Genomic DNA, 14,231 nt, shown 5'->3' on the forward strand with positions numbered 1-14,231 from the left:
AAGTATGCCTCCAGGTAGTCTTCCACCTATGCAGAAATTGGTGAGGTATAAGCAGAAAAAGAAACATCCCCAGAGAAAAATTCCTAATCTAGCACCTTATCATTATAACTACATACACCACGAAAAATCTTGTCCAAAAATGACAGATTTTTTCTGTCTGCTGTCTTTCCTTCTTAACAACTGAGCATTTTGTGAAAAGCTAAGAAGAGTTGACATTACTAGCAAACTAACTTTCCGCTCAGGTTCGTGAAGTAACAAGAAAAATCATTCATGCATCAAATGAGGCTGTGACAGAGGATGACCAGTATACTGATCTCCTGATGGTCTGGGGGCAATACATTGATCATGACATTGCATTCACACCCCAGAGCTCCAGCAGAGCCACCTTTTGGGGAGGAACTGACTGTCAGAGGACATGTGAAAGCCAAAATCCCTGCTACCCCATACAGGTAAGTTTTTATCAAGTGCTTCTGAAAGTTCCTCTTCAAACAAATACAGAGCTAGTGGTAAAGCAATACTCTTCTGACTGGCATTCTTGAAAATTAAATACTTTTATGTTTTATGGACTGTCAAAATTCTATTGGTTCATGAAATAAGTTAGAAATTTAAAGAACTATTTCTACTAATTGACTTAGGTGTCTGGCACTATCTCACCATTTATTCATATTTTGACCACAGAGTATACCAGAAGAAAATTATTTTTTAAATCACTTTAGTACACTTGAGAAGAGAAACAAAGTATAGCAAGGTAAAAAAAAAAAAAAGTATTGAATTAGAATCAAGAGGCTAATTGTTATGGGCCAGAACTTGAAACAAGGTGCTAAGTCAGTAGAATTGATAGAGACAATGGTTATTTTAGCATGATGCTTAACAGTTCTCTAATTCAGTACAAGGATTTAGTACTTACTATAGTTCTACAAGATTCACTCCTTTGATAAGAGAACATATTAGCTCAGACAAGCTCAGCCAGAATCAGAATGAGGAAAGACAGAGAAATGGCAGCAGGCTGTCCTCCTTTGCTTCTCCACTGAAACCAAGCTCCAGAAGGCTCCAGAAAGCTGCCCAGCCCTAGGAAGGAGATAATAAAGGATCCAGATGATAAGAAAGCTAACTGGGCTCCAGGAAAGGAGAAAAGACTTTGAAAGAAACAATAAAGGATTTGGACTTTAACACTTGGCTGCATTTGGAGTGATTACTGAACTGAAAGGAAGGCTGCCTCCAGAGACCCCAAGAAAACCCCAAAAAGAGAATATTACATTTTAGAGAGAATATTACAGCCTATATTCAAACTTTATTTCTGTCTCACCTCAGGAAAATCAGGAACGAAAATTACCTTCCACATCTAGAAACTTCTAGATCCAGACACCCACATCTAGTAATTTCTAGATACAAAAATACACATCTAGGAACCTGTGGGTCCTGACACCACTTCTAGAACCTTCTGGAGTGAGACCTCTCCTCTAGTTCCCTCTTCTAGAGTGGGACTCCCCCCACTCCACTTCTAGAGCCTACTGGAACAAGACCTCTATTTCTAGAGCCTTCTGGAGTGGGACCCCCACTTCTGGATTTGGGATTCCACTTTTAGAGACTCCTGAAGTTAGCTCTCACTTCTAAAGTCTTCCATATCTGAGCACTCATTTCTAAAAAAAAAACTTCTAGGGAAGATTCTGAGAAAATGGGGCAGTAGGCAAAAAAAAAAAAAAAAAAAAAGGTCTCCAGAGCAACCTGAGAAGACATGAAGAGGCCAGGACTAAATTTAATGGTTGTGAAGTATAAACATAACCAGGCAGCAAACAGGGAGTCCTGGAAGTAGCCTCATTCAAAAGCATGAGAACTTTCATCTTCAGAATAGTAAAGAGCTGCCAGGCCCAATTGTGCAGCAGAGATACTACCCTAGGCAAGAAGAAACCAGAATACCAGTGAGTATAGAAGCAGTGGGGTAGGGACACTGCTAACTTTCAGGAAGATGGAACTGTTGGTTTGGAGGAGCTGAAGTGAAGCTAGAGATGAAGTGAAACTAGAGCTGAAGTGAAGGTAAAGCACCATGCCCATCCCAACCCAGAATTAAAGGTGTTTACACTAACAGCTCTCATTTAAAAAAAAAAAGGAAATACAAGAAGCTTACTATGAGAATAATAATATTTAGGGCTCATTTTCAGAGGAGAGTGCATTTAAAAAAAGTTTTTAAAAAGCCTTTTATACCTGAAAGAGTAGCATTAATTGATTATCCACTCAGAAAGAAATTGTGGAAGTACTCAAAAAAGACTTCAAAAATCAAATGAGAGAAATTGAAAAAAAAAAAAAACATAAAAGTAAAACATCAAAAAAAAAAAAAAAAAAAAAAAAAAACAAGAATGGGGGTGGGAAGTTAACCAACAAGAAAAGGAGATCTTAAAGAAGGAAACAATTCTTTGAAAATTCGAACTAGTCAAAGGGAAGCCAAAATATAAAAAATGAAAAAAATAGAAGAGAATGTGAAATATAAGAAAAGCAACACATTTGAAGAACAAATCAAGAAGAAAAAAAACAAAAGAATAATTGGACCACCCAAAAGTTGTGACAAAAAAAAAGAACCTTGACAAAATAATGCAGGAAAAAAAAATTTAATGTCCTGGAATAATAGAACATGAAGGGAAAGTAAAAATAAAAAGTAGAAATAGACCTAAAAGAGATCCTACATGGAAAACATATAGGAATGTTATTGCCAGATTTCTTTTTTTTATTTTTTTATTATAAGTTATTATTTACAAGATATATGAATTGGTAATTTTTCAGCACTGACCTTGCATAATCCTCTGATCCAACTTTTCTCCTCCTTCCCTTTCCCCTCTCCCCTAGGTGGTAGGTAGACCAATACATGTTAAATATGTTAAAGTATATATTAAACACAATATATGTATACATATCCATACAGTTATTTTGCTGCACAAGAAAAATTGGATTTAGAAATAAGGTAAAAATAACCTGAGAAGGAAATAAAAAATGCAAGCAGACAAAAACAGAAAGAGTTGAAATGCTATATTGTGGTTCACACTCATTTCCCATAGTTCTTTCACTGGATGTAGCTGGTTCTCTTCATTATTGAACAAATGGAACTGATTTGGTTCATCCCATTGTTGAAGAGAGCCACAACCATCAGAATTGATCATTACATATAGTATTGTTGAAGTGTATAATTGATCTCCTGGCTCTACTCATTTCACTCAGCATCAGTTCATGTAAGTCTCTACAGGCCTTTCTGAAATCATCATGTTCATCATTTCTTATAGAACAATAATATTTCATAACATTCATATACCACAACTTATTCAGCCATTCTCCAATTGATGGACATCCATTTAATGTCCAGTTTCTAGCCACTACAAAAAGGGCCGCCACAAACATTTTGGCACATATAGGTCCCTTTCCCTTCTTTAAAATCTCTTTGGGATATAAGCCCAGTAGTAAAACTGCTGGATCAAAAATATGCACAGTTTGATAACTTTTTGAGCATAGTTCCAAATTGCTCTCCAGAATTGTTAGATGCATTCACAATTCCAGCAACAATGTTATCAGTGTCCCAGTTTTCCCATATCTCCTCCAACATTCTGCATTATTTTTTTCCTGTCATCTTAGTCAGTCTGAGAGGTGTATAGTGGTATCTCAGAGTTGTCTTAATTTGCATTTCTCTGATTAATAATTATTTGGAGCATCTTTTCATATGGCTAGAAGTAGTTTCTATTTCTTCATCCAAAAATTGTCTGTCCTTTGACCATTTATCAATTGGAGGATGCCTTGATTTCTTATAAATTAGAAAATTCTATATATTTTGGAAATGAAGCCTTTATCAGAACCTTTCACTGCAAAGATATTTTCCCAGTTTATTGCTTCCCTTCTAATCTTGTATGCATTAGCTTTGTTTGTACAAAACCTTTTTAATTTAAAATAATCAAAATTTTCTATTTTGAGATCAACAATGAACTCTAGTTCTTTTTGGTCACAAATTCCTTCCTCCTCCACAAGTCTGAGAGGTAAACTATTCTATATTCTTCTAATTTATTTATAATCTCATTCTTTATGCTTAGATCATGAACCCATTTTTACCTTATCTTGGTGTATGGTATTAAGTGTGGGTCAATGCCTAGTTTTTCTGCATCTACTATTTCTGCCTTTCTGCATTTAATTTAATGTCAGGAAATCCAATGATCCCCACAAGTTTTTGAAGTCCTGCAACAGTCTTTTTATGTTAGGGAATCCAATGATTCCTACAGGTTTTGAAGTCCTGCAACAGTCTTATCATTTCTCAGAAAACCCATTGATTCCTGAGGGTTTTCAAGTCCTACAAGTCTTACTTCTCAGAAAATCCTATGATTCCTAAGGGTTTTCAAGTCCTATAACAATCTTATCATGTCTCAGAGGATCCAAGATTCTTGATGGTTTTGAAGTCCAACAATTTTTGATGTCCATGAGTCAAACACCATAACTGCCATGCTCTTTCAGTGGTGGGCAAAGCCATCAACGGAACCACTCAATATTTCTTGGGTCTTCTCCTTTGTTTCAAGGGTCTGCTCCATCTCTCTCTGACTTTTTAATGAGGTGAGAGAAATTCCTCTGTAAACCAAATATGTCTAATATTTTCTCTTTGAGCCAAATCTGATATATATTCACACAATATTCCTCCCCCTCCCTTAATTCTCTCAGATATGATAGGTTTCCTTTGCCTTTTCGTGAGATGTAATTTCCCTCTTTTTATCTCTCCTTTTCCCTTTTAATGATACTATCCCCTTTCTACTTCTAATTCCCTTTTTTATATTATAACAGTAAAATCAAATTATACATGTACTCTCTATGTATACCCATAACAGAAATACAGTTTTCAAGAATTCTTTTTACCTTTTTATGCTTCTCTTTAGTCCTACATTTGGATGTTATTTTTTTTTTTTTGTTTAACTCTTGTATTTTCATCAGAAATAAATGGAATTCACCTGTTTCATTGACTGTCCATGTTCTTCCCCAGAAGAAAATGCTCAGCTTAGCTGGGTAGTTTATTCTTGGCTACATTCCAAGTTCTTTTGCCTTTCAGAATATCAGATTCCAGGCCCTTTGATCCTTTAATGTGGAAGCTGCTAGATCCTGAGTGATCCTTATTGTGGCTCCTTGGTATTTGAATTTTTTTTCTGTCTCTTGTAATATTTTTTTCTTAGTCTGATAGTTCTGAAATTTAGCTGCAATATTCCTTGGAGTTTTTATTTTGGGGTCTCTTTCAGAAGGTGTTCAATGAATTCTTTCAATGCCTATTTTACCTTCTGATTCTATTACATCTGGGCAGTTCTCTTTGATGATTTCCTGAAAAATAGTGTCTAAGCTCTTTTTTTCATCATAGTTTTCAAGGAGCCCAATAATCCTTAGATTATCTCTCCTAAATCTATTTTCCAGGTCTGTTGTTTTTCCATGTAGATATTTAACATTTTTTCTATTTTTGGTTTTGCTTGACTGATTCTTGATGTCTCAATGAATCATTCATTTCCATTTGTTCATTTCTGATTTTAAATGAGTTATTTTCTTCATTAACTTTTTTTTTACTTCTTTTTTGTATGTGTCCAATTGTGTTTTTAAATGAGTTCTTTTGGTCCATGGAATTTTTTTCCATTTCATTATTTTTTTTGATGAGTTATTTTCTTTTTTCAATTCACAAATTCTGTTTCCCTGGGAGTTCTTTACCTTTTCCAATTCACATTTCAGGAAGTTGTTTTCTTTTTCCACTTTATCAAATCTTCCTTTTAATGAACTATATACCTTTTCCATACTCTCTTGCAGAGTTTCTCTTTCCTTTCCTTTCTTCATTTTTCTTCTAGCTCTCCTTCAAGATCTTTTATAATTTCTTCTAGGAGAGCATTCTGTGATGGGAACAGGTTATATCCTCCTTTTGGATTTTGTCTAGAGACTGTCCGCTATTAGTCTCCTCAGGGTTGGAAATCTGCTCTCTGTGTAAAAGCTATCTATAGTTGGAGCTCGCTTTGCATTTTTACTAAATTTTTTAAAGGGCCTTAAGGTCTGCCTTCAGAGCAAGGAGGTTCCCAGCTTCCTCTATAGAACAGGAACAGATGGACAGGAGCTGTCCTGCCAATGAGCTGCAAAGAGTGGCCTGCTGTAGAAGTGTGACTGCCCTGGGCAGAGTCCCACACTGCTGCTGTGGAGCTGCACTGTGGTTGTGCTGAGTCACTCCCAGTGCTGAGTGGGTGTGGCCAGGTCCTGTGAAACTGTGGTGTTTTGGGGTGCACTCTAGCTCAGTGATCCTCAAATTTTTTAAATAGGGGGCCTTTTCACTGTCTTTCAGACTGTAGGAATGCCAGACTATAATAAAAACAAAAATTCACACTCTGTTTCCGTCCCTCAGCCCATTTGTCATAACCTGGCGGGTTGTATAAATGTCCTCAGCCCAGAGCATCTGGCCCGTGGGCTGTAGTTTCAGAACCCCTGCTCTAGTTCCATAAATTCCTCAGGTAATTACATTGTTCATTACCAATATTGCAAAGTATTTGGCAATATGGTAACAAAGAAGGCTGTGCTGGAATTAGACCTGCAGTTTGAGTATTGCTTTCCCTTTAAGAAGTTATGTATTTGTTGATAAATGTGTGACCCTACTAAACCAAAATGCCTATAACAATTTAATTTAAAAGAAGGAAAGTATTTTGTAAACTAATGGTTTTGTGGAATTCTGAAATAAAAGGAGAAAGAGTATGAAAAGTGCCAATAGTATTCAAGAAAGGGACATGGTAATAGCAACCCTCCTGACAATCTTGCTCATGCTTTTCCAAGGATTGTTCAGTGACCCTACTGCCATATACTTTGAAAATGCAGTCACGACTGAAAAAAAGCTGAACTAATAACTTCAGATTTCATGATATGAAAAGAATTATTTTTGCATATGAGCTGTTAGTGAATTTTTTTTAATATGAGGATGAAGCCCCATTATTTAGCTGTTGCTTGCTTTTTATTGTTGTTAGGAGTTTAGGATTGTTGTTGGGAGTTTTATCCCACTTTTAAATTTTGAATTGCAGTCAAGGACAACTTACAAAACAACCCATAAATAATTCTATTTCCAAGCTGTCACTCAGGGCAAAAATTTTTGTTCTCTGGGCCAACAAAGATTTTTTTTTTCTCCATCAGTTAATTGAAGCTTTAAAACTAAAGTTTTTTATTGGTTCTTTCCCATGTCTGAAAATGCTGCATTTTGTGATGCTGATATCTGCAGTCAAAGATACTTTGTTGGAAGAAATGGAATAAAGGTCCTGGGGAAGTAAGATTCCAATGAATCTGCACTAATAATACTAACTCATATTAAATAGCATTTTAAGATTAGCAAAGCATTTTAAGAATGTTATCTCATTTGATTATTGTACCAACCTTGTAAGGTTAAATGCTATTATTATATTTTATTTGTTTTACAGAGAAGAAAACTGAAACTTGGACACTTTCAAAGATCACATAGGGAGTAAGGGAAGGAAGAGGAAAATAAAAAGTATTTAATAAGCTCCTACTATGTTCCAGGCACTATGCTGAGTGCTTTACAAACATTATGTTATTTGATTCTTACATCCACCTAGAAAGGAAGATGCTATTAAGTATCTAAGGCAGGATTTGAACTTTTAGGTCTTCCTTACTCACAATAAGCACAATATTGTGTCACCTATCTGCTTCTGGGGTAATATTTGTATCCAGTTCTTCCTGACTCTGTTTCCATTACCCTACACTTCCCCTCCAGAGAAGATCCCCAATTAGAATTGGATTTTACCAATAGGTTCTATGGATCATTCTTCTTTTTGGGTATGAGAGTTGGCTCATACCACAGTATTTTTGTGGTAAACATTTAATTCTTGATGGGAAAAGAGCTCAGAAAATTAATTAATGATAGGGTCTTATTTCTGAATTTCTGAATTCTCAACACATACTAGTCGTCCTTGGCCACTTTTCTTCATGTAACTTGCCAGTTACAGTGTCTAAAAATCTTTTTCTAGTTGATTCACATATAAGATGCCTTAAAGATACCTTAAATAGGATTTTTGTTTTGCTTTTTTTAATTAGTAGAACTACTACTTTTCAAGAGAAGGTATGAGTTGAAGTTTAAATTTAAAATTCTAAACACAATTCAATCATGGGTTCAGGAAATAGTCCTCTTTTATGTTCCCCCAGATAGAATATAAGAGTTAAGAATATTTTTCAGATTCTAAAGACAATTATCCTATACATTCTTTATGATGGCCTCAAATACCATGTCTACCATGAAGTCTTTCCTATTTATCCCTAGTAGAAGAAAAATACTATGATTAGTGGAGAGTAACAACCAATGAGAGCTAAAGTTTATTCTGATATACTCAGGAAGATGCTAAAGGGGTAATGTGATGTAAAGGAACAAAGCACTAAAAAAATCTGAATTCAAGTCCTTAATGTATAATTTACTAGCTATATAGTCATGAGTAAATGACTTAATTTTTTCTGTGCCTTAGTTTATTCATCCATAAAATGAGGATGCTAATACCATTTTTACTATTCTTCTCACTGGGCTTTGGGTAGAGAAGATTTTTAATTTGACATCATTAAGGGACAATATTAATATCTCTCATTATGAGAATCTCTCCAACAATTTGGGGGGCATCAAGTGACTCATTTTTCTAAGACTTAGTTTCTTCAACTATAAAATGAGGAGGTTGTGTCTCTTCCAATTTTAAATCTATGATTTTATCCCGAAGAGATGTACTGTCACACTTAGAAAGGAAATCTCTGCTGAGTTTTTAACATTTATATTTTTATCTTTTTTTCCTTCACTGGTTAGGGGAAAAAACTGCCTTTCCCCAGCTTTCCCCTAATAAAATAGAGATACTGAAAACTAACTTTACTGAGTTATATGTGGCCTGAAATGTGTTACCTTTGTAGGACTGCTATTCACCCACTTAACACAAGATCACTAGGTTAAATCATCCTTTCCCAGACATCGAAAATGATCCCTTGGAACTCAAAGCCATTTCCCTCCTTATGTTCTTGCCAGCAATATCTCTCTGAAGCACATAGCTATGGCATATCACTGAGGTGACTCACCATGCCTCATTACATGGGTACATGGTGATACATTGCAGGAGTTCAGAAATAATGGAGTTTCAGAAAACCACTGCTGATATGCAGCTCCCCATTAAATAAGGACCATTGGTGTTAGAAGCAGAGAACATCATGGGTAAAGAGAAATGTTTTTGTTATATTATGAGTAATAGGAGAAATTGTTATTACCTTTTAAAGAAAATTTCAGCTTCCTGATGCTCATTAGCAGAGCACACTGTGGCCCTTCTTACTAAATATGTTTTAAATTAATTCACATCATTTCAATAAATAATTGTTGTTCAGTGAATTCAACAAATCTTTGTATAGGTATGCAATATAATATAAAATATGATACACATATTTTATAAATAGTAATAATAATAAATAGAGAAGAAAATGGCAAATCCCTCTAGTGTCTTTCCTAAGAAAATCCCAAATGAAGGCACAAAGTGTTAGACACAACTGAAATTACTGAATAACAACAAAATCATATATGTACATAAATACAATTGATACCTTTATATAAACAATAAATAACATATGACACAATAAACATAATAAATATTTCTTAAGGCTAATCATACACATTTAGAATTGGAAAAGACCTTAGAGTCACAGCAATCACTTCCCCCATTTACAGATAAGGAAACAAATCCAGAGAAATTACATCATTTCACAAATCACTTTGCTCATTGATGGGTCAACAAGGATGAAAACTGACAGTCTCTCACCTCAAGAACTTGGTGTGTTAAGATGAGAGGAATAAGCAATGTACATCAATAAATGAGGGCATACTACTTGGAGTAGAAATACCTGCATTCAAATCCTGCCTCAAATTATCTATGTAATCTTAGGATTTGTAAAGGGAAACTCTATTGCTTCTAAGGTAAATCTCTCATCTTATAGTTCTAGGAGCAAAAGAAAGACCTAGACAAGTGTTCTAAAAGGGAAAACTCACTTTTTTTAACTGGGTCTGAGGAAAGTGAGAAGGGAATTTAGGCTTTATTTAAGAAAGCTATTGAAGAAAAACATGAATTTCAACAGAAGATGAAAGATGGTAGCCTACAGAGAGGGGAAAATAAGAGCAAGGAAGGAAATTGGGGGAAATTTTAATAATCTGGTAGAATATATGGGGAAAGATTGGAATGAAATAAGGCTGGAAATAATACTAACGATGATGGCAATACTAGAATAAGTGCAAGTCAAGGAAATGAATGAGGACAGATACCAACAATGAGGATAGGTGATAGAAAGGAACCCCTATAAAAGATGGTGAATAGTATTGCAGGATAAGATCTAAAAGGGAAGTAAGAAATTCTCTAGAGCTATCTTCATTTTCTGAACAAAGAAACCAAGCTCCACTTGTTTGTGGCTTACCCAAAGTCTCACAGAATAGATAGGGTGCCTTAACTCCAGACTATATTCTTTCTTTCCTCTACACTACACGTCTTTTATCTTCCTTCAAATCAGATGCACTCAGAAAATATAAATACAATTGCATATCCATTCTTTCATGCAGCTTCCTGTCAATGAAACATCATTAATGGGAATGGAATGTCTGCCTTTCTATCGTTCATCTCCAGCCTGTGGCAGTGGAGTTCAAGGAAGTCTTTTTGGAAATCTATCCAAATCAAACCCAAGGCAACAAATGAATAGCTTAACATCCTTTCTTGATGCTTCCACAGTTTATAGCAGCACTCCTGCTATCGAAAAGAAGTTGCGGAATTTGACCAGCAAGGAAGGACTGCTTCAAGTCAATACACTTTATGAAGATGGAGGCAGAGAGTACTTGCCTTTTGTGACTCAAGTCCCTTCACCCTGTGCACAAGCTCCAAACACAGAAGAAAATGAAAGAATCGAATGCTTTTTGGCTGGGGACAGCAGGGCTAGTGAGGTGATTTCCCTGGCTGCCATTCACACCCTTTGGCTGAGAGAACACAATCGCCTTGCCAAAAATCTAAAGATGTTGAATGCTCACTGGAGTTCTGAAACCATTTACCAAGAGGCCCGAAAGATTGTGGGGGCTCTACATCAGGTATGTCCCTCATCCTATTGAGTTTATAATTCTATCTATGACTTTTTTCTTTCTTTCTTTCTTTCTTTCTTTCTTTCTTTCTTTCTTTCTTTCTTTCTTTCTTTCTTTCTTTCTTTCTTTCTTTTTAAAGAGTGGTTTATTTATTTATTTTAAATACAAATTGCTTTATGAATCATGTTGGGAGAGAAAAATCAGAGCAAAAGGGAAAAACCACGGGAGAGATTAAAAAAAAAAAAAAGATAAAAAAAGAAAAAAAGAAATGAACATAGCATGTGCTGATTTACAGTTAGTCTCCTTAGTTCTTTTTCTAGATGTAAATGGCATTTTCTGTCTAAAGTCTATTGGGACTACTTTGGATCACTGAACTACTGAAAAGAACCAAGCCTTTCATAGCTGATCATCTCACATATTGCTGTTTTTGTGCACAATGTATTCCTGGTTCTGCTTGTTTTGATCAGCATCAGTTCATGCAAATCTTTCCAGGCCTTCCTATAATAGCTTGTTCATCATTTTTTATATAACAATAATATTCTATTACTTTCATGTATCACAATTTGTTCAGCCACTCCCCAATTGATGGCCATCCACTCCTTTTTTAATTCTTTGCTGCCACAAAAAAAAAAGAACAAAAAACAAACAAACAAACAAACAAACAAACAAAAAAGCTGTTACAAACATTTTTGCACATATGGGTCCTTTTCCCATCTTTATGATTTCCCAGTAATGGCTCTACTGTATCAAAGGGTATGCACAGTTTTATAACATAGTGCCACATTGTTCTCTAGAATGGTTGGATCATTTCACAGTTACATCAACAATGCATTAGTGTCCCAGTTTTCCCACATCTTCTTTAACATTTATTATTATCTTTTCCTGTCATTTTAGTCAAAATGAGAGGCATGAGGTGGTACCTCAGAGTTGTTTAAATTTGCATTTCACTAATCAATAGTGATGTAGAGCATTTTTTCATATAACTAAAAATGTCTTTAATTATCTGAAAATTGTCTCTTCATATCCTTTGACAATTTGTAAATTGGGGAATGATTTGTACTCTTACAGATTTGAGACTATTTTTTATATATTTTAGAAATGAGATTTTCACCAGAAAAACTGGTTGTAAGGATTTTCCCCCAACTTTGTACTTCCCTTTTAATCTTGTTTCTTTTGGTTTTATTTGTGCAAAAACTTTTTTTTTAATTCAATGCAATCAAAGTTGTACATTTTGCCTTTCATAATATTCTCTAGTTCTTCTTTGATCATAAATTTCTCTCTTCTCTAAAGATCTCATAGGTAAATTATCCCTTGTTCTCCTAATTTGTTTAGGTATCATCTTTATGCTCAAATCATGTATCCATTTTGACCTTATTTTATATGTTATATGAGACGTAGATCTATGCCAAGTTTCTGACATATTATTTTCTAGTTTTCCTAGCAATTTTTGTCAAATAGTTAGTTCTTAATCCAGAAGCTGAGGTTTGGGAGTTTATCAAATACTAGATTGCTATAGGTCTTGATTATTGTGTTGTGTGTATCTAATCTATTCCACTGATCCACCATTCTATTTCTTAGCCAGTACCAAATGGTTTTGGTTACTGCTGCTTTAGAATATAGTTTTAGGTCTAGTACTGCTAAGCCTCCAACCCTGGTAATTTTTTTTTTTATTAATTCCCTTGATACTCTTGACCTTTTGTTCTTCAGATTAATTTTGTTATTATTTTTTTTTAGTTCTATAAAATAATGTTTTGGCAGTTTGATTGGTATGGCGCTGAACAAATACACCAATTTAGGCAGAATTCTCATTTTTATTATATTAACTCAGCCTAACCAAAAACAATTGATATTTTTTCCATTTATTAAATCTGTTTTTATTTGTATGAGAAGTGTTTTGTGAGTGTTTATATAGTTCTTGGGTTTGTCTTGGTAGGTAAACTCCCAAATATTTTATTTTATCTTCAATAATTTTAAATGGAATTTTTCTCTCTCTTTATAATAAACTTGCTAATGCAAACTATAGAAATGCTAATAATTTCTGTGAGTTTATTTTATATCCTGCAATGCAGCTTTAAGCTGTGAATTACAGTAGATTTTTGGATGATTTTCTAGGATTCTCTAAGTATATCATATCATCTGTAAAGAATTGCCTTTTCTATTGCCTATTCTAATTCTTTTAATTTCTTTTTCATTTCTTATTGCTAAAACCAACATTTCTAGTACAATGTTGAATAATAGTGGAGATAATGAGCATCCTTGTTTCACCCTTGATCTTAATGGGAATGCGTCCAACTTTTTACCATTACAAATAATGCTTGCTGCAGGTTTTAGATAGATACTGTTTATTATTTTAAGGAAAGTTCCCTTTATCCCTATGCTCTTTAGTATTTTTAATAGGAATGGGTGCTATATTTTGTCAAAAACTTTTTCTTCATCTTTAGAGAATATCATATAATATCTGTTGGTTTTATTATTGATAGGGTTGATTATGGTAATAGTTTTTTTATATTGAACCAGCCCCACATTCCTGGTATAAATCTCACTTGTTCATATGATAAATTGCTGTAATCTCATTGCTAATATTTTATTTAAATTTTTGCATCAATATTCATTAGGGAGATCGGTCTGTAATTTTCTTTCTCTGTTTTGAGCCTTCCTAATTTAGATATCAGTGCCATATTTGTGTCATAGAAGGAATTTGGAAATACTCCTTTATCTATTTTTCCAAATAGTTTACATAATATTTAAATTAAATGTTCTTTAAATGTTTGGTAGAATTCAACTGTGAATTATTCTGGCTTGGAGATTTTTTTTTTCTTAGGGAGTTAATTAATGGATTTGTTGAATTTCTTTTTATAAAATGGTGCTATTTAAATATTTTGTTTCCTCTTTTGTCAACCTGGTGTAAATATTCATCCATTTCAATTAGATTATAAGACTTGGTGCCACAGAATTGGGCAAAATAGCTGCTAATTATTGCTTTAATTTCTTTTTCATTGATGGTAATTTCACCCCTTTCAGTTTTGATACTACTGGTTTTTTTCTTTCCTTTTTCTGATCAAATTAGCCAAAGATTTATCTACTTTGTTACTTTTTTTTCATAAAACTAACCCTTAGTTTTGTTTGTTAGTTC

At 34.2% G+C, this 14,231-nt stretch overlaps 1 protein-coding gene across 1 annotated transcript in view; it reads left to right on the forward strand.

The window, feature by feature from the left end:
- The window catches only part of TPO (thyroid peroxidase), a 234,867-nt gene that overhangs the window by 116,422 nt on the left and 104,214 nt on the right, over nt 1-14,231 (forward strand). Inside the window, exons 6-7 of the mRNA XM_074284732.1 lie at nt 243-449; nt 10,592-11,107. Of these exons, the coding sequence (XP_074140833.1) occupies nt 243-449; nt 10,592-11,107 (723 nt within the window). The remainder of the gene's footprint in view (nt 1-242; nt 450-10,591; nt 11,108-14,231) is intronic.

The sequence above is a fragment of the Sminthopsis crassicaudata genome, chromosome 2, assembly GCF_048593235.1.
Source record: "Sminthopsis crassicaudata isolate SCR6 chromosome 2, ASM4859323v1, whole genome shotgun sequence".
NCBI classification, from domain to species: domain Eukaryota; kingdom Metazoa; phylum Chordata; class Mammalia; order Dasyuromorphia; family Dasyuridae; genus Sminthopsis; species Sminthopsis crassicaudata.